At 43.7% G+C, this 21875-nt stretch overlaps 1 protein-coding gene across 1 annotated transcript in view; it reads right to left on the bottom strand.

Annotated features, from left to right (window-relative positions):
* The window catches only part of MAP6 (microtubule associated protein 6), an 82546-nt gene extending 81436 nt beyond the window's left edge, over positions 1–1110 (bottom strand). The window contains exon 1 of the mRNA XM_040258887.1: positions 121–1110. Coding sequence (XP_040114821.1) covers positions 121–861 — 741 coding nt within the window. The 5' untranslated portion in view covers positions 862–1110. The remainder of the gene's footprint in view (positions 1–120) is intronic.
* Positions 1111–21875: the final 20765 nt, after the last annotated feature.

The following is a 21875-nucleotide window of genomic DNA, read 5'->3' on the forward strand; positions in this document are numbered from 1 at the left end:
GTCGCGCTCATCTGCACCGGACGCTTTTCCAGCCGCAAGGACACCTGCTCCGCTAGGAGCCGCCTCCTGCTCCGGGGCTTCGGCGGCCTGTACTACCCAGCGCTCCTGGCTCTGCGACACCTCGGCGCGCCGCACCATCCAGGCGGGCCCAGGTTTCTTGCGTGTGTCACGCTCATCTGCGCCGGACGCTTTTCCAGCCGCAAGGACACCTGCTCCTCCAGGGGCCGCCTCCTGCTCCGAGGCCTCGGCGGCCGGCACAGGCCAGCGCTCCTGGCTCTGCGGTCGGCGCTGGGGGGCACGGAGCGCAGGCGCTGCCGCCTGGGAAGAAGTGGCGATCTGCACGGGCTTGGGGATCCACGGGTGGTCCCCGCGGCGCGGCAGCGGCCAGGCGCGGAAGTCCTTCTGGTACTGGGTCTCGCGCTCAAAGGGCGCGTCCGAAGGCTGGTATTCGCTGCGCGGCCGGCAGCTCGGCTCGGGCCGCTGCACCTTCCAGGCGCGGTAGTCCTGCCGCATCACCGAGTCCGCGGGACCTGCGCTGGAGGTGGAGCCGGAGCCAGAGGTTGGGCCGGGTCCGCTCCGGCCAGAGGAGGCTCCAGCCTCTCGTTCTCCGCTAGGCCCAGGCGCCGGCCCTGTTGCCCGGGCAACCGCATCCCCGTCGCCCTGGGCCGGCTGTGTTTCTATGGCGACCGTGCGCGCCGAGGGGGGCGCGGGCGCCGGCTGCTGGTGCGACGGCGGGGCACCCGGGTGCTCGGTGGCCTCCGAGTACTTGGTGAAAACCAGCGGCACGGCGATATCCGCCTTGTCCAGCTGGTTCCAGAAGCGGGCGATGCAGCAGGCTCGCGTGATGCACGGCCACGCCATGGTGCTCGCTGCAGAACTCGCCCTCCTTCTTGCTGGATTCTAAAGCAAGTCCCTAATCTTCCTCAGTCCCCTCGACCGGCCAGTCTAGTTCCCACCTTGTTTTCCTTGGTGGCCTGAGCTACCGCGCCCTCCTGTCTCAGAGAACACCCGGGAATGTCGGGCTGGCAGAGCTAACACTGAGATAAAAGTCGGTAAAGTCCTTCGATACCTTGCTATAAACGCCTCCTGGAGCCGCCGCACAGGTCTCGGGAGCGCGTTCTGCTGCGGGCACCGCAGCGGGAGACACGGCGACCCGGGTCGCCGGGCGAGGGCGTCTGGGACGCGCCCCTCCCTTCGGCTGCGGCGGCGCGCAGACCCCGGCCAAGCGAGGCGACGCGAGGCGAGGTGGCTGCAGGCTTAAGCCATGGCGCAGAGGAAGGGCCGGGCAGTGCGGTCGCAGGGTCGCGGACAAAGCTCTCTCTTCTCCTCCCCGCCGGCGTCCAGTCTCAGCTAGCCACCTAGTAGGGCTCGGAGGAGATCACCATTCGAGGAGACTGAGCACTGCTGCCGCCGCCGCCTTTCCCGAGGATGCTGCAGCCGCTGCCGTCGCCGCCGCTGCCGTCTCTGCTGCAGGGAAGCGGCCCCACCCTTTTCTGCCGTTCAGCAGAGGGGGGAAAAATCCAGGAAAGATGCTGAGAGAAAGAGCGCTGCAGGAAAAAAAATCACCTGCTGTCGTCAGCGAGCGCTGCTGGGAGCTCGCCTTCTCTCTTTCCCCTCCCTCTGATCTGCCAGCTCCTCCCTCTTCAGCTCCTAGGCAACCACAGAATCTGGGGCCTAGGTGGGTTCAAGTCCCAGGCTCCTTATGACTTGCAGTCTTTACTCTGGTTGCCTCCGGACTGGGAGCCTCAGGCTCCTCTTTTGTGAAATAAGGGTTAAACATGGGGGAAGGAGGGAGATTCAATTTAAAAATACAGAGGAAACCCCTAGTGAAATGCCTGTCCCAGAATACATACACATATATATATATATATTTAAAGGAACTCCTGTTATTGGCCAAACTCTACGGCCTGGATTTGAACCTCTTTGGCTGGCTTCTGACCTAACCACTTGTCAGTCTTATGCATAGGCTTTGCTCATATGTGGAGTCAGGAAACTGCAGGCTGATGGTACTTTAGCTGTTCTTTTTCTGGGGGACCCTTTGCAGAGAGGGATGACTTAGAACGTCCCAACAACTACCAAGTCCCTGTTCAGCCCAGGGGCCACACAGGAAGAGATGAAGTAAGAAGAAAAATCTCAAAAGGGGCCTTAAGTGGGGAGGTTGGGGTGGGTGGGAAACAGCTAGATACTATCCTGGGAAAGGGTAGGGCCTGACATGCAGTGGCTTTCTGCCATGTTCCTGACCCCTGGCCTTTGCTCTTCTTCTATCTGGGAGGCAGAAAAATTTTGGAGTCAGATGTTCTTGCTTTTGCTCAGACGCTTACTACCTGTGTCACTTGGACAAGTTGAGTCATCCCAGACTGCAGTCTCCTCACCTGGGGGAAATTATAGCTAACTCATAGTGGTTTTGTGAAGATAGTTAAGGGCTCAGAGTCAAATAAAATCCCAGAGGATTCAAATCCTGGCTTTTGCATGTCTTAGCTCATGGCCATGGGCACATTACTGCAAGTTTCTGACCTTTAGTTTCATCCATGAATGAGGGTGCCAGTTCTCAACTCACAGGGTTGCTCTGAGAATTAAAATGATAATCATTAAAAACCCTTGCCACAATATCTGGAATATAGCAATGGTTCAATAAATGGTAGCTATTAGTATTCACAGAACCCATCCAGGGAAACCCAGAGGTGGAGCTTCCCAAGCAGGCCAGCCTCTTGGACACCTTCTCCAGCAAGACTTCTTGTTCTTCCAAGTGTCTCCTTTTGGTATCTCCTTGCGCTGTCTTCCACTTCTGACTCCTAGCTACATTCACTGGCCTATAGCTCTGTTTCTCTCCAATACAGCCAGAGTTTTCAGCATCAGTTAATTTGGGGGTGGGGGGAATGATATCTATGGGGGAAAAGTAATTTATGTGTTTAGATTAGGAATTGATTTCAAAATATAGCTCTTTTTAAACCTTAGAATCAAACACAATGAGAAGACAGCTCTGACTAGTCAATTAAATGCTGAACTTCCTCCTATGTGGGTCTTTGCCTATTGGTAACTTGATTTGATTTCCACAAATAAAATGATGCCTGGCACTGTTTTCCAGTTATTAGGAGACACATTTCTATAAACAAAATAATCTGGTCTTGCCCTTCCTCTCCCCAGTTCTGGAACTCCCTGGGATTTGGTTTATGTCTTTCCAATAACAATTTCCAAAGATAAAAAGATGGACTAGCAATCAGAGTTGGAAGTCATTAAGAGTCATTGAGAATTTACCCTTCCTTAATTTAGATGCCCACTCTGTGCCTTGGGCACTATGGAACACAGATGGGTTCTAGCTCTAGGGCAGCCCTCGATTACAGGGGTGTATTATGAAAGGACTGGGAGACATACATAAATAATTAGCAAATAGTATGGTCAGCATAACAGAGGTTCATTCGCAAGGTGCTGAATGAATGACTAATGATGGCTGAACAGGAACTCTCCTAGTCAAGGTGTAAGCATTAATAAGAATGCTCCAGGCAACTTCTTTAAGGGGCTTCCCTAGTGACTCAGATGGTACAGAATCTGCCTGCAATGCAGGAGACCCAGGTTCGATCCCTGGGTTGGGAAGATACCCTAGAGAAGGGAATGGCAATCCACTGCAGTGTTCTTGCCTGGAAAATTCCATGGACAGAGGAGCCTGGCGAGCTACAGTCCATGGTGTTGCAAAGAGTCAGACACAACTAAGCACTTTCACTTTTCACTTCAGGCATCTTCATCATCAGTATCACCTTCCACATTCATTCATTTAGATTTTTAAAATATGTTCAATTGTATAATCTCCTTGAACCATCTAATGGCCCAATGGGCTAATCAAGTCTAATGGTTATCTGTTACATGGATTGCTTAGCATCAATTCTGATGATAACAACACCTCACTGGTTGACTTTGGATATGCTTCTTTTCTAATTTCAGTCCATATGATTTGGGTGGGGTTAGCCTTACTCAGTCCACCTTCCAGAGGTGACTCTGTGACCCACACTCGTTTACTAGTCCCTGCATCATTCTGGGCAAAATGACTATTTAGTGACTGACACATGATCCATATTAGACCAACTGGAGGAAATCCTAGACATTAGCTGAAATCACCTATAAAGAGCCACTCTCTTTTTCACTGAATTGCTACATGGGAGACCATGAGGCTACTGACAATCTTTGCCATCACTGGGGGAGGCTGCCTGCCTAAGGCTGAAGCAAACAGAGAAAATCAGAAGAAGATGCAGGATTCGGATGATGTCAATGAAAAACTGCAGTTTCCCCCCTGCACTCATTCTCTCCTTATATTCCTTCTAGTAGCAGAAACCTCCACGTTTTAGTTGGGCTCTTGCTGACCCAACCAGAGACATTTTCCAACTTGCCTACAGCAAAGAGCAATTGTGTGTACTTCCAGGCCACTTCCTTAAGGTAGTTGTTTGGGTTCAACTTCATCTTTCTCTTTCCCATAGCATAGAATGTGGGCATGGCAGATGTAAATTATCACCTGGGCATTAAAGGATAAGAAAGTTCTGGTGCCAGGATTTAGCCCTGGGTCTGGGAGGATAGAGAACAAAATAGAGGAAACTTGTCTTGGGTGATCTCCTGGAACTGAGCTCTCTCAGCAACCTTGGGCCACCTGCCTGCTTCTGCCCTGTCATGTGAGTAGGAAATACACTTTATTTTGTCTGAACCACTGCTCTGGGGTCTCTGTTTAGCTTTTTAGTCATTTGAGCATGTGGATCTGGTCATGCTTGAACTAATATGAGGTACATGAAAACAGTGTGAAACTAAGATACATGTACGATGGGAGAGGATGATCAGAGTTAAAGTATTCCAAAGTCCTTATTTGTTTGTGAGGAAGAGAGACATTGATTCATTTATTAACCTAAAATATTTATTAACTTAAAAATGCACATGGGAGGAAATAAAAGCAGATATAGAAAACTTTATTAAGGCCTGCAAAAGGGCAAAACTAAGCAAATAAAATATACAGAAAATAGAATATAAGGTGGTGAGAATATTTTCAAGTATACATATCAGAGACTGAAGTAAATGCATATGATCTAAACTTTCCATAAGGACTTCCCTTGGCAGTCCGCTGGTTAAGAATCAACTTGCTGGGGCTTCCCTTGTGGTCCAGTGGTTAAGGCTCCGAGCTCTCAATGCAGGGGGCCTGGGTTCGATCACTGGTCAGGGAACTAGATCTCACATACAGCAACTAAAAATCCCATGTGCTGCAACTAAGACCTGGGACAGCCAAATAAATAAATAAAAATAGGTATTAAAAAAAGAAGAATCTATTTGCCCATGCAGAGGACATGGGTTCGATCCCTGGTCCAGGAAGATTCCACATGCCTCAGGGCAACTAAGTCCACAAGCCACAACTACTGAGCCCATGTGCCCTAGGGCCCATGCTTTGCAACAAGAGAAGTCACTACTAGAGAGAGCCCCCGCTTGCTACAACTAGAGAAAGCCTGCACACAGTAACAAAGACCCACTCGGCCAAAGCAAACAAAAAACAAAAATTAAAACAACAACAACAAACCGACAAAACTTTCCAGTTAAAAGACTGAGAATGTCAGATTGGAGAAAAACACAAAACAAAGCAAAATACAACTATACATTGTATGCAGGAAACATATTTAGAACAATGACACATAAATGTGAACAGAAGGTGACAGAAAAAGATGTAGTAGGTAAATACTAATCAGAAGAAAGTTGATACCATTATATTAATAACAGACAAAGTGATCTTGAAACAAAAAGCATTATTGGAGATAAAAATGAATGGTCATCATATAAAAATAAAAGAAACAATTCACCAGAAATATATGACAAAGTTTGTATCTAACAATATACCCTTCAAAGTATATACAGCAAAACTTGGTAGGATTTATTATTTATTTAGGCTATACATTTATAATAAATTTATTATTTATTTGTTTAGTGGGTCTTCATTACTGCAGAAGGGCTTTCATCTAGCTTCAGCCAGCTGGGGCTACTCATTGTGGTGGACAGGCTTCTCCTGTTGCAGAGCCCAGGCTCTAGGCTCACAGGCTTCGGCAGTTGCAGCTCGGGAGCTCTATAGCTTGGACTCAGTAGTTGCGTCACCTGTGCTTAGTTGCTCCGAGGCATGTGGAATCATCCCGGATCAGAGATTGAACCAGTGTTCCCTGCATGGGCAGGTGAATTCTTATCTACTGTACCACCAGGGAAGTCCCAAAACTGGGTAGAATTTTAAGAAAAAAATGCACAACTCCATAATTATAAAAAAGAGATTAAAAATTAACAACTAAGTAACTGGTAACAAACATAAAACATTCAGAATGTAGAAGATTTAACAGTTAATAAGCTTGATCTGATGATTCCTACATTTAACAATTAGAGAAAACACATTTTTCAAGCTTACATATGTATATATATAAATTGAGCATACAGTAGGCTGCAAAACTAACATAAACAAGTACCAAAGATTCATGCAGATCACTTTTTCTGATGATGGTACAAAGATAAAAAACATTTCTAAACACGTGGAAGTACATCCAAACAAAAATAACAAAAATACTTCTAAATAATCCATGAGTTTAAAAAGAAATTACAATGGATACTAGAAAATATTCAGTGCTGAAAGAAAATGAAACCATTATCCATCAAAGTTTATGGGATGCAGCTAAAAACAATATTCACAGGAAAGTTATAATCTAAATGCATACTTTAGAAACAAAGATAAAGAATGCTCTAGTGATTAGACTTAAAAAATTAGAGATAGTCCAGAGCAAACCTAAAGGAAGTAGAAGGGGAAAAAATAAAGTAATAAGATAGATAATACATATAAAATAACCATACACTAGAGACTTTAAAAAAGAAAAATCTAAAAGCTGCTTCTTTAAAATAGACAAGTCTCTGACAGATTGATCCAGAAACAAAAATCGCACAGCAGCAATTTCAGGATAGTAGGAGGGACAATTGTAGATACAGCAGAGATTTAAAGATTCTTTGGCAAACACTAAAAATTATTGTCTGCTGATAAATTTATAAGCTTTGTGTGGTAAGAGCCTTCAAGATGGCCCACAATAACCTTGACCCTCTGGAAGGCATAGCTCTGTGTAGTCCTCTACCACACTGCCTAGAGCTGACCCACGCAACCAATAGGATACTGTGAAAAAGATGGTGTGTGAGTTTCAAAGCCAGGTCAGAGAAGACATTGTGGCTTCATCTTGATCTCTCTTGGATCACCCACCCTGGGGAAGCCAGCCACCATACTGGGAGGATATTCAGGCAAGCTCAGCTCCAAATGATGAGGAACTGAGGCCTCCTGCTCTCAGCCATGTGAGTGACCCAAATTAGAAGTGGATCCTCCAGCTCCAGTCAAACCTTCAAATGATAGCGGCGCTTGCTGACATCATGACTGTATCTTCACATAAGACCCTGACGCAGAATTACCTGGCTAGTCGTTCCTAAAGTCCTGACCCACAGAAATTATATGAAGTAATATATATTGATTGCTATTTAAAGTGCTAAGTGTAATTTTAGAAATTTTAAATGAACTTTACCTACTTAGGTATATATTTATTTTAAATATATTTATTTCTTAGAGCTGTTTTAGGTTCACAGCAAAATTGAACATACAATATACTGAATTTTCATATACTGTCCCCAAGCTCATACAGCCTCTCCAACTACCAACATCCTGCACCAGAGCAGTATATTCATTACGCTCAATGAACCTACATTGACACAATCGTCATTCAGAATTCACAATCTACAATAGGGTTCACTCTTAGTGTTTTACACTCCATGGATTTTGATAAATGTTTGACATGTAACCACCACCATAGTATCCTACTGAATAATTCCACTGCCTTAAAAATCCTCTGTGCTCTGCAGATTCATCCTTCCCTTCCCCCTTGCTCCTGGCAATCAATGAACTTTTTACTGTCTCCATGTAGTACTGTGTTAGTCGCTCAGTTGTGTCTGACTCTCTGCGACCCCATGGACTGTAGCCCGCCAGGCTCCTCTGTCCATGGGATTCTCCAAGCAAGAATACTGGAGTGAGTTGCCATTTCCTTCTCCGGGGATCTTCCTGACCCAGGGATCGAAACTGTCTCCTGCACTGGAGGTAGATTCTTGTTGTCTGAGCCACCAGGGCCTCCCTACTGTCTCCATAGTCTTGCCTTTTTCAGAATATTATACAGTTGGAATCATTCAGCATGTAACCTTTTCAGATTGGCTTTTTTTCACTGAGTAATAGGCATTTAAGGCTCATTCATGTCTTCATAGCCTGATATTTCATTTCTTATTAGCACTAAATAATATTTCATTGTTTGGACATACTGTAGTTCATTTAGTCATCTAGTGAAGAATATCATGGTTGCTGCCAAATCTTAGCAAATATAAATAAAACTTCTATCAATATTTATGTGCAAGTTTTTGAATGAATATACATTTTCAATCCATTTGAGTAAACACAGCATGGTTACTGCATAGTAGAAAAGTATATTTAGTTTTGTGGAAAGTGCTTGTCTTCCACAGTGCCTGTGGAAGATGTTTTACATTCCCACCAGGAATGAATGAGAACTCCTGTAGCTCCACACCCTTGCCAGCATTTGGGATACCCGTGTTCTGGATTATGGCCTTCTTAATAGTTGTGCAGTGGTATCTCATTGTCTTAATTTGCACTTCCCTGATGAGATATGTTGTGGAGCACCTTTCTATATGCTGATTTGCCATCTATGCGTCTGCTCTGGGGAGGCATCTGCTCTGGGGAGGTGTCTGCTCAGTTTGCCTCCTTTTTAATCAGGTTGTTCATTTTCTTATTGCTGAATGTCAAGAGCTCCTGTGCATTTTGGATAACAGTCCTTTTTCAGATGCACTTTTTGTCGATATTTTCTCCAGGTCTGTGACTTACCTTTTCATTCTTGTAACAGTGTCATGACCACAGACACAGGAATGATACCAAAATAGTGAAATCTTTGTATCTTAGAATCAGAATTTTAAAAGGGTAGAATGTTAGAGTCATAAAATATTTATGAGTCCTAGAATCTCATAATTAATAGAAGGATACAATCCTAGAATTCTAGAAAAGTGAATGCCAAAATTGCTACAATTTGAGAATAACTGAATATTCTTTAAAACCCTTTATTTACTTGTTGTAGCTCCTTTATTGAGCTAAAATCGGCATTCTTACAGTTTCTACCTTTCCTTGAGAACACCCACGACAGCATTTTAAAGTCATATTCAAAAACAACGGTTATATCCCCATTCTTCTCTTCTCAGGGTGAAGAGAAAGTCACTCAGTCATGTCCTACTCTTTGTGACCCTGATGGCTCAGTTGGTAAAGAATCCGTGTGCAAAGCAGGAGACCCTTGTTTGATTTCTGGGCCGAGAAGACTCTCTGGAGAAGAGATAGGCTACCCACTCCAGTATTCTTTGGCTTCCCCCATGGCTCAGCTGGTAAAGAATCTGACCACAATGTGGGAGACCTGGGTTTGATCCTTGGGTTGGGAAGATCCTCTGGAGAAGGGAAAGACTACCCACTCTAGTATTCTGGCCCAGAGAATGCCATGGATTGTATAGTCCATGGGATTGTAAAGAGTTGGACGCACCTTTCACTTCATTTCACTTCGGGGTAAAATATTCCTAATTCTTTCACTTATCATATGCAAATAATATACTAAAAGCCGGATACTTTGATATGCTATAGATCTCTTGTTACCCATCAAACTTTCATCCACTATTTTAACAACTATTGATGGCTCTTGCCTGAAACAGTTATTATGCTGTTTGCCAAACAGTGATTTCCTAACTCCATCATTCCTTCTATATTTATTAGTTGACATCATTGTTTATATCAGGATGAATTTTTTTCCCAATGGGCATAATTTTTGTTACTATCATTTTTTATTTTGATGCTCAAATTGTTCCAGATTTTCACAGTGGGAGCCACTTGATATGACTCTGCAGCTCCCCTTAAATAAACTGATACAGATACATATTCAGGTCCATGGTGAACACACTCCCTATCTTCCTTCCTCCGAAGTTACTTCCAAAAGAAGATGGTATAGATAATGAAGCTTTTCAATGTGTCTTCTCCTTCATCCATACTGATATAGCTTGATTTAGTTAGGCCATTTCAACTGTTCTCTAGCAGTCTGTTGCATGATAAACCACTTAAAAAAATCAACACTTCCACAGATGAACATTTAGGATGTTGCCATTTTTTAGTTGTTACAATTGGTACAGCATATTTTTCCTTATGTCTGTCTCCATTTGAGAGAGTTAAAGCTTAGGCAGGTTGATAGGGAGTGCAAGGCCCATTCACATTCTTTTGCCTTAGTCAGGGTAGGCTGCACAGGCAAGGTATATCTTGCTCATACTTTCCTTAAGCCTTGTGCAACAATGTATCTTGCCTGAGAGAACTAGCTTTTCTTTAGAGCTGGAGCTAATGAATACACAGTGGTAATATATCTTAATCATGGGTATGATTTTCTTAGCCTCTATGTTAACGATTCTAATTGCAACAAATCTTTCCTGGGAACCTGTTTTCTCATATCACTGCTTTCTAAGAAATAATATATCTTGCCCAGAGACATTCTACCAGTAACCTGTTCTCCTTGACTAATCTTGGGTCAGTGTTATTTGGGGATGTATATTGTAGGAGAAGGGATTTGGTAAAACTTTTACAGCCTTGTACAGCCTTGAAGTGTTCTTTTTATCTATTTCAGCAGTCAATTGAAATATAATGCCCTGCTTAAACTAATGAGGCAGGTACTCCTTCTACCCCCTTCTGATGTCTTTGTCAGTTTTCTCTGTCCTTTCACTTTAAATAAAAATCTTTGCTGCATGAAGCTCTGAGTGACTGAGACTGTGTCTTTGGTTCCAGAGTTAAATCTTCTCCTTTGGAGATGACGAATTCAGCACCCAACACTGTAAACTATCACATTGCCTATATGAGAGCAATTCTCCAGGGTTGACAATCCAGAAGTAAAATTTCTAAGCCATACACTATATGCTTCTTTTAATACAGAAGAAACAATTTGTTCTCCAAAGTGATTTTGCCAATTTACACTCCCACCTGTGATGTGAAAGTTCCTGTTTTTCAGTATTGTCACCAATATTTGGTATTACCAGACTTTTTAAAGTTTTGCCAGCCTGAGGGATATGAAATGTTGTATTATGGGTGTTTAAATTCACATACTTTTCCATGGGGATGGTCTTGATCCCTGTCTCCTGTACAATGTCACGAACCTCTGTCCATAGTTCATCAGGCACTCTGTCTATCAGATCTAGTCCCTTAAATCTATTTCTTACCTCCACTGTATAATCATAAGGGATTTGATTTAGATCATACCTGAATGGTCTAGTGGTTTTCCCAGCTTTCTTCAATTTAAGTCTGAATTTGGCAATAAGGAGTTCATGATCTGAGCCACAGTCAGCTCCCGGTCTTGTTTTTGCTGACTGTATAGAGCTTCTCCATCTTTGGCTGCAAAGAATATAATCAATCTGATTTCAGTGTTGACCATCTGGCGGTGTCCATGTGTAGAGTCTTCTCTTGTATTGTTGGAAGGGGGTGTTTGCTATGACCAGTGCATTCTCTTGGCAAAACTCTATTAGTCTTTGTCCTGCTTCATTCCGTACTCCAAGGCCAAATTTGCCTGTTACTCCAGTTGTTTCTTGACTTCCTACTTTTGCATTCCAGTGCCCTATAATGAAAAGGACATCTTTTTTGAGTGTTAGTTCTAAAAGGTCTTGTAGGTCTTCATAGGACTGTTCAGCTTCTTCAGCATTACTGGTTGGGGCATAGGCTTGGATTACGGTGATATTGAATGGTTTGCCTTGGAAACGAACAGAGATCATTCTGTCATTTTTGAGATTGTATCCAAGTACTGCATTTCGGACTCTCGTTGACCATGATGGCTACTTCATTTCTTCTAAGGGATTCCTGCCCACAGTAGTAGACATAATGGTCATCTGAGTTACATTCACCCATTCCAGTCCATTTTAGTTCACTGATTCCTAGAATGTCGATGTTCACTCTTGCCATCTCCTGTTTGACCACTTCCAATTTGCCTGGATTTATGGACCTAACACAATGGCACCCCACTCCAGTCCTCTTGCCTGGAAAATCCCATGGATGGAGGAGCCTGGAAGGCTGCAGTCCATGGGCTCGCTAAGAATCAGACATGACTGAGTGACTTCACTTTCATGCATTGGAGAAGGAACTGGCAACCCACTCCAGTGTTCTTGCCTGGAGAATCCCAGGGATGGAGGAACCTGGTGGGCTGCCACCTGTGGGGTCGCACAGAGTTGGACACGACTGAAGCGACTTAGCAGCAGCAGCAGCAGCAGCATGGACCTAACATTCCAGGTTCCTATGCAATATTGCTCTTTACAGCATCGGACCTTGCTTCTATCACCTTAAATCTCAACATTCAGAAAACTAAGATCATGGCATCTGGTCCCATCACTTCATGGCAAATAGATGGGGAAACAGTAGAAACAGTGTCAGAATTTATTTTGGGGGGGCTCCAAAATCACTGCAGATGTTGACTGCAGCCATGAAATTAAAAGACGCTTACTCCTTGGAAGGAAAGTTATGACCAACCTAGACAGCATATTGAAAGGCAGAGACATTACTTTGCCAACAAAGGTCCGTCTAGTCAAGGCTATGGTTTTTCCAGTAGTCATGTATGGATGTGAGAGTTGGACTGGGAACAAAGCTGAGCACCGAAGAATTGATGCTTTTGAACTGTGGTGTTGGAGAAGACTCTTGAGAGTCCCTTGGACTGCAAGGAGATCCAACCAGTCCATTCTGAAGGAGACCAGTCCTGGGTGTTCATTGGAAGGACTGATGCTAAAGCTGAAACTCCAATACTTTGGCCACCTCATGCAAAGTGTTGACTCATTGGAAAAGACCCTGATGCTGGGAGGGATTGGGGCCAGGAGGAGAAGGGGACAACAGAGGATGAGATGGCTGGATGGCATCACCAACTTGATGGACATGAGTTTGGGTAAACTCCAGGAGTTGGTGATTGACAGGGAGGCCTGGTGTGCTGCGATTCGTGGGGTTGCAAAGAGTCAGACACAACTGAGCAACTGAACTGAACTGAAATGAAATTCAAATACTAGGGATGTTAGGCATCTTTTCATGTGCTTACTGCCTGTTGGAGTTTCTGTACATTACCTTTTTGTCTATTAGGTTAACTTTAAAGAATTATTTTGAGGTCTTTATATATCTTGCGTGTTAATTACTATGGCTTGTATGCATTGCAAATATCTTCTCTCAGTGTGTGGCTTATCCTTTAATCTTGTTTATAGTATAGTTTGGCATACAGAGGTTAAATTTTAACACAATCAAATGTATCAATGAAATCAAAGATTCAATACTTTATGGGTTGTAATTTTTGCATCTTTAAGAACTCTTAGCAGGATTTCCCTGATTGTCCTGAGGTTAAGAACCTGCCTTGCAATGCAGGCGACCTGGGTTCAATCCCTGATCAGGGAACTAATATCTCACATGCTGTGGGGCAACTAAGCCCTTGTGGCACAACTGGAGAGACCACGTGCTGCAATACTGAGCCTGCATGCAGAATGAAAGGCCCTGCATGAAGCAATGAAGATCTTGCATGATACAACTAAGATCTGTCACAGTCAAATAAATATTTTTAAAAAGAACTCTTAGTTACTCTGATGTTAAAGATATTCTCCTTTATTGTCCTTAAGATTTTTGTTTTTATATTTTTATCTACCCTTTGTGTATGATGTGCTTGTCGCAACCTCCCATTCCTCCTTACTTACCATGCTCTGTATTATTTCAGTTTCCATCAACACTGTACTTCCTTGTCTTTCTCACTTCCTTATAGCCAGAAGTGGTCACGTGACTTGATTCTATCCAATGAGGTGTTAGCAGAAGGCTTCTTGAAGAAAGTGCAAAAATACTGCAGAGAGGGCCCTGTACCCATCACTTATCATCTCCCGATGGTAACATCTCAAATAACTATAGTACAGTACCAGAAAGAAACTGACATTAACACCATACAATTAAATAGACTAGAGACCTCACCTGGATTTTACCAGTTTTTGCAAGCACTCATTTTGTTAAGTATGTCTTTGTGCATAGTCTATGACATTTTATCACATGTATAGATTTATATAAACACAACCACAATCCAGATACAGAACTGTTCCTTCACCACAAAGGATCTCTCTCTTACTTGCTCCCTCTTCATAGTCACATCCATCCCTGATTTTCCTGGTGGAAAATGCCCAGAGGAGATGTGGCCGCTACTAGTCTGTCGTCCATCTCTAAATTTTTGAAGTTTGAGAGTATTGAGATTGCTTTTTTTTTTTTTTTTTGGTCCACTAAGAAAATTTCCCTCAAGATCTACCACAGTTGTTGTATATTTCACTAGCTTGTTCCTTTTTATTGCTGAACATTATTCCTTTGGTTTAACCATTCTCTTACAGAAGGACATTTGCGTTTTTTTTTTCCAGTTTGTGGCGATTACAAATAGAACTGCTATAAACATATCTGTACAAGTTTTTCTGCGAACATGTTTTCATTTCTCTAGGATAAGTGCTCAGGAGTGCATTTACAAGTTGCATGTTAAGTGTGTGTGTAACTTTTATGAAGCACCATGTGTTTCCAGAGTGGCTGTACCATTTTCCGTTCCCATTAGAAATGGATGAGAGATTCAATTCTATCAGTAGTCGGTGCTATCAGCCTTTTTCATTTTAGCCATTCCAGTGAGCGTGTAGTAGTATCTCATCATTTTAATTTGCATTTCCCTAGCAGCTAGTGATGCTGAACATATTTGCATGTGCTTTTTGAAATGACATATTTAAAAACTGTATCTTTCACTGTACTTATAAACAATACAGTTGAATTTCTGCATGTGTTGCTCTCTATTCAGGAGTCATACTAAGCTCTCTAAATTAGTTTTAATAGTTTCTGGATGAGCTTGAACTTACTGTTCACAAAAAGGACAATGTTGCCTCCTTCCTTCTTATTTACACCTCTCACTTCTTTCTCTTATCCAGTTGTTCTTAATGCAGCCCTAGAATTATTATTCTCAACTTCAATGGAAATGTTTCCAGTAGCTCACCATTAGGAACGAGGTTGATTTTGGCATATGATATATAATTCATCTATCTACTCCAATTTTACCAAGAATTAAAGAAAATTGAGAATATATGGTGACTTGATCAGATGTCTTCACAGTCTCTTCAGAGATAACCATGTCTCTCCCAGTTTTATCTTTCAACATATTTAATTATAATTTAATTGCTGAACTCAAGCCATTCCTGCCTTTTTGGTATAATGCTAGTTTGTGGTGGTGTGTCATTCTTTTCATGTGCTTCAGAATTCTACTTACTAAAATTGTGAGGATTGCTGTGTATTAATACTTATAAACAAGCTTGGGTTGTTTTCTTTTTGCTGAGGTGTTTTGGTCACAGCGCCCAACAGTGTTATGATGACTTCAGTAAAAGCATTTGGTTTCCTTTTCTGTGCAGTCTAACAGTTTAGATGGAACTGGAGTTATCCCTTCCCAAGGACTCAAGATAACTCACCCGTGAATCATCTGCACCGCAGATTTTCGGGGCAGCTCCTTGCCACCTGCGAGATGTATCATGTAATTCTCCAATTTGAGGCTCTTCAATGGCTTGCCAATGTCCTTAGAATAAAATCTGACTCCTAACCATAGACTTCTAGGCCCTGCAGGCCCTGGCCCAGGCCTGTTAACAACCTCCTTTCATACATTAACCTGCTGTTCACAGCACTCCAGCCTCACTGGTCCCCTTTTTGAACCTGAAACACACAAGGCTCTTTGCAGTCCACAGCTCTTGCATTTGCTGATTTCTCTGCCTGGAATGTTCTTCTTTTTGCTCTTATATTCAATGGCTTATTTTCATCCTTCAGGTCTTGCTTAATATCACATATCAAACAAGCCCCCCCATCCCCACCATCTTATCTGCTGTGAGGTCCTTTCTATCTCATCATTCTCTTTATTTCATTAAGTATCACTCCTTATGCTCTGTTATTATTTTGCTAACTTTTTTTTTAATTTTTATTTTTACTTTATTTTGCTTTACAATACTGTATTGGTTTTGCCATACATTGACATGAATCAGCCACGGGTGTACATGAGTTCCTAATCCTGAACCCCCCTCCCAACCTCCCACCCCATATCATCTCTCTGGATCATCCCCGTGCACCAGCCCCAAGCATCCTGCATCCTGTATCAAACATAGACTGGCGATTCGTATCTTATCTGATAGTATACATGTTTCAATGCCATTCTCCCAAATCATCCCACCCTCTCCCTCTCCCACAGAGTCTAAAAGTCCAGTCTATTCATCTGTGTCTCTTTTGCTGTCTCGCATAGAGGGTTGTCATTACCATTTTTCTAAATTCCATATATATGTGTTAGTATACTGTATTGGTGTTTTTCTTTCTGGCTTACTTCACTCTGTTTCATCCACCTCATTAGAACTGATTCAAATGTATTCTTCTTAATGGCTGAGTAATACTCCATTGTGTATATGTACCACGGCTTTCTTATCCATTCATCTGCTGATGGACATCTAGGTTCTTTCCATGTCCTGGCTATTATAAACAGTGCTGCGATGAACACTGGGGTACACGTGTCTCTTTCAATTCTGGTTTCCTCAGTGCGTATGCCCGGCAGTGGGATTGCTGGGTCATAAGGCAGGTCTATTTCCAGTTTTTAAAGGAATCTCCACACTGTTCTCCATAGTGGCTGTACTAGTTTGCATTCCCACCAACAGTGTAGGAGGGTTCCCTTCTCTCCACACCCTCTCCATATTTTGCTAACTTTTTACTTGCTGATTGTTTGCTGCATCACCTTCCACCCTACTGTGGACTGGGAACTTCTTTGAGTCCCTTGGAAACTTGCCTGTCTTAGGGACTCTGTCTCCATCCTCTACAACTCTGTTTGGCACACAGTAGATAGCCAAACAAATGAGCAAAAATCACTGCTGCCTGAATGAAATAAACAGAGGACCAGTGAAAGGAACACCGTTGTCAGAAAGGAGATAATCACCTAGGACAGTGCTCAGGTTTGTATAGGTTGAGATGACAGCAGAAGAGCCAAGTGGAATAGGCATATGGAGATGTAAGAATTGAGTAAACTGAAATGCTGACTTGAGAGTTACCCTTAACCATCTGTTAATGCACTTAATCATCTCTCCACTCATCCATTAATCCATCTGTCTCTTCATTCATCTGTCCACACATGGATATATTCATTCATGGATTCAGTCTACAAACTTCTGAATAAACTATGAGCTAACCATGAGCCAAGCCCTGGGCACCTGGGTTACACTGACCAATAGACAGTCTCCATCCTCAAAGAGTATAAGTCTGAAAGAGATGGGAGAATAGAGGACATAAGTAATAACAGATTGTATTAAGCACTACTATGAGGTAGCTACAAGTGCATAATACAGAGCATAGCCAAAAACACATGGATATAATACAGAATTTAATCTTGAGGGTATGCCAGAAATTAGGGAGCACTGGAGAAGAGGAGCTTACGAGAGCTGACAAGCAAAGGGAGAGGCAGTTCATGGTGATAAAAGGAGAAATAGGAGAGACATTATATCACAATAAAACAAACAAATGAACAAATCTGGGCTTTTAGAGTAACCACACTTCGAATCCCAGCCCTTATCAGCTGGGTAAGTTTGGGGAAATGATTTATCTTCTCTGAGCTTCAGTTTTCTCTCTGGAAAACAGGGATAACAGTGCTAACCTCATAGCAATGTTGTGTGGTATATCCTGCCCGATACATGGCAGATGCTCATGATGATGGTTGGGTAATGGTGATGGTGGTGGTAGGGATGACGGTGCTTGGTTGATAGTGATGGTGGTGGTATTGATGACGGTAGCTGGCTGATGGTGACGATAGTGGTAATGGTAATGGTGGTGGTGATGTTGTGGAAGCAGAGGTGGTGGGGCTGATGATGATGGTGATGGTAATGATGGGGTGGTGGTAGTAATGGTAGTGGTGATGTAGATGAAGATGGTGGTGATGGTAACTGGAAGGCAATTTAGAGAGCTTACCTCATGCTTGTTGAGCAGTCTTCGACTTGGATTTCTGGAGGCATTGCCCCTTGTTAGAAGAAAGCTGCAAGAAGTTTTGGTGGACAACAGAAAGGTGGGTCAAGTCTGTGCTTGCCATTGCAAGATGACTGCAATTCTGGTGGGAGCTGGACACAGGCCATCTGCTTTCTGTAAGGAAAATGCATTAGCTACAATCCATTAAGCTGGTTTGCTGACTCAAAACCTTTTATGATGAGCACTGAAATTAAGTGATTATATTTTTTGCTACTTTAAAAGATATGCCTTCCTGCTGGGCTTAAATAGTAGGGTTGAGCTCAATGGTCAAGGGAACCAGTTTTAGTTATAATCAATTTTCTCTTGATGAATATGGGGGACTGTGGCTTGTAACTTCACCACATTTTGCCTTCTGCACCTCTGCAGAGTGGTGGGGCCCCTGGGATACTGAGGGTGGGGAAGAGGGAGCAGAGCCTGTTGGAAAAAAATAACTGTTTCTGTCTAGCAGTCCTTAAAGGGTGATACTGTCACGTGCTTAAAGCACCCACCACTATGCCCAGTACCTATCAGCTATGTGGCAAACAGACTTCTCATTTTCTTCCTCACATAGGCTTGGCATCCTGACAGGTAACTTAGTGGCAAGGATCACCTAAAAAGGGCAGGAAACCAGGACATGAGAGCCAAATTCAGTGACTGGTGAGACTGTGGGTTCAGAAATGGCTGGAATGAAAGATACTACTCTTTACTACACGCCCACAGACTGCCAAGCACTGTGCCAGTGGCTTCATGTTTGATCCTTACTATAGCCATGAGTTAGCATTATCCAATTAATCTTGCAAATGAGGAAATCAGGTCTCATGGAAGGGAAATGACTTGCCCCAAATTATTGAACTAATTCAAGGCCAAGCCAGCATGCGAGTCCAGGCCTTTCTGACTCCAAAGTCTCCACTCTTTCCATTATACAGCCCCATGAGGCTGGAATGTTGGGGACGTGGGGTCTTAAAAATGGAGTATCGGACAAGAGATTGAGGTATGGGACAGCCAACAGAGATCAGAGATCTCTGACCTCTCTTCACTTAGCTCAGGGCCTAAGTTCCTGGAGGAGCCAAACTTCTAGACAGCTAGGTCTGAGCCAGCCATATGTGGGAAGAGGGTATGGGAAGCAGGAAGGTGCAAGATGAAGGTGGGAGGCATGTTCAAAATTTCCAGGATCTCCCCCTACCCCAAGCCTGTCCCCCCCTTTCCTTATCCCCAGGTCCTCCATGGCACAGTACATGCCCAGAGCCACCTGGCTCTGGTATGAGTTCAGCCTTAAGCTCTTGGGGGAGCCAGGCCTCTGCAAAAACCCAGAGACATTTTAATAGTCTCATGGCCTCATGGCTTGGGGCCCACAAGCTTTCCAAGATCTTACACAAATAGTTAAGCCCCAAAAAGAAAATTATATTGACATTAAAACATGAGTAGATAGCAATATCAAAATTAATAAATGTTTAAATATCTACAAATGCAGTATGATGCCAACTAGTCACAGGCATCCCAAACTAATTTTTAACTCAGAATAAAGTTAAGTTACAAAACAAAATGAATAGTTTACTCTTCACAAAACTCAGAATTATATAAATCCTTTTCAAAACTTTTACTGCAGAAAATGATATTTGATGCAGGAACCAGTTATAATGCTTGGCACAAGTTTATTATGCTTGCCAGCCTATGAAGGCCTTAGGAGGCTTCTGTTGGCCTTGCAGGGCTGGGTCCCTTTGGGTCATAATGGTGGCCACAGAGGAAGCTGCTGCTGATTTCCTTGCAGAACTGGGTACCATAATTCAGTATACAGTGATGTAGCTGGGGGCCATCTGCCGTCAGCAGCTGTGGTCTCCTAGGAAACACTGGAGAAGGACAAGGAGCAAGGCGGCTGATTGGCTACACACAGGAGACTGAACCGTCCGTCTGTCATCTGCTCTGTCTGCGCGAGGAGAGCAAAACGCTCAGATGCAGGTTTCAGCAGCTCTTTCTGGCTGCTGCTTTGTGGAGAAGGGGCTGGATGGAGCAGAAAAACCATGGAGGAAGCTGTAGCAGGGTCCAGTGAAAAGGTGATGGTGGTCTGGCCTGCAGAAAGGGGCAGTGGAGATGGAGAGAGGAAGATGGATTTGAGAGATGAGCATATGGTAAAAATGGCAGGACTTTGTAAATAATTAGATGTGGGAAGTGAGAGAAGGAAGAGGCCCAGACTGGGGGTGGGGGGAGGGGTACCTGGTGGTGCTGATGACCTGATGGCATCAGGGGATACAGGAGAGCAACGCTTGTTACATGCTGGTGTCAGTTTGCATCATGCGAACCCAGCAGGCTTGAGGGGCTTGTGGGATCTCCAAAGGAAACCATCCAGGATGCAAAGTGAGGTACTGGTTTCACAAGGTGGGCCCAAGGTGAGGACACAGATGAAGGCATCTGCCCACAATAGACAGAGCATGTTTATTTCACGTGGAACCATAGAGCAGAGCCCTCTTCTAGAGCCTTGGGCTTTCACCTTATACACCATTCATTCAGTCTATCCATGAAACCTCCTCTGATGCTCACAGTCTGGTGGAGAATGAGACACGAATGAGGGCAACTGTGCTGCGAGGTGGACAGGGTCCCCACTGTCAATGCTGTGGACTCTGCTCTATCTGGTGGGTGTGGTGGGGTCATAGCAGACCGTGTGGAGGAGGATGTATTGAATTGGGCCCGGGAGGTTGGGCTGGCTACCTGTGAGAGAAAGTCCCTCTGGGCAGAGAAAAGAGCAGGCTAGCTCATGGTGCACAGATTACAGGCTAAGGGTTTTGCTATGGCCATTTGGGATTGCAAGAGAAAAGGAAAAGTTCCAAATTAAGACTTATTGAACCTCTTCAAGGTGCTATATTAGCTTCCCATCACAATTACTACAAATTTAAAACAACACAAAGCTATTCTTTTACACTTCTAGAAGTCAGAAGTCAGAAATCAGTCTCATTAGGCTAAAGCCAAGGTATCAGCAAGGCTGACTCCTCCTGGAGGCACTGAGGGGAGAAGCTGTTATCTTGCTCTTTTCAGCTTCTGGGTTCTTTGGCTTGTACCCCTTTCCTTCATATTTAAAGTTCATCACTCCAGCCTCTGCTTCCATCATCACACCACCTTCTCCCATGATTCTCACCCACTGGCAACTTTCTTCTGAGGACAGTTGTGATTGTACCAGGCCCACAAATAATACATAATCCAGGATAATAGCAAACTTCTTTAATCATGTATGCCATATCTCTTCTGCTATGTAATGTAGCATTCATGTCTCTGGGGGTAGGATGTGGTCATCTTTGGGGATCATTACTCAGCCTGCCACAGGTGCCCAGTACATTCATCATCCCCAGGGTATGGAGAGAACACTCAGGCCCTGGAAGCCTGTCTGGTCCAAGGTCCAGACTTTCAGTTTCTACTCCAGGCTGACTCTGCAGTGATTCTGTATGGAATCTGGCCATTGTCCTTGAGCTCAGAAATTGCCGAGTATCTGATTAAGTTGTACTGCAATATTTAGGCAAACAAGGCAGGTGGGGAACACAGGAATTGAACACAGCTAAACAAGCTCTTTATAACAGGACCTCAGCATGCTATGTACTGTAACTCTCCAAATGTAACTCATCATGAAACTTTTCTGCGATAGCAAGGCTTCATTGAACATAGTTTAGGCAGTGCTGCGTAGAGTGGGCTACTGTGTGGGATGTTTAGCCTGAAGGGGAAAGTGCCACAGAGGAGGAGGTGCTTCCTTCAGCTCTGGGACAGATGAAAGTGAAGA

The sequence above is a fragment of the Oryx dammah genome, unplaced genomic scaffold, assembly GCF_014754425.2.
Source record: "Oryx dammah isolate SB20612 unplaced genomic scaffold, SCBI_Odam_1.1 HiC_scaffold_17, whole genome shotgun sequence".
NCBI classification, from domain to species: domain Eukaryota; kingdom Metazoa; phylum Chordata; class Mammalia; order Artiodactyla; family Bovidae; genus Oryx; species Oryx dammah.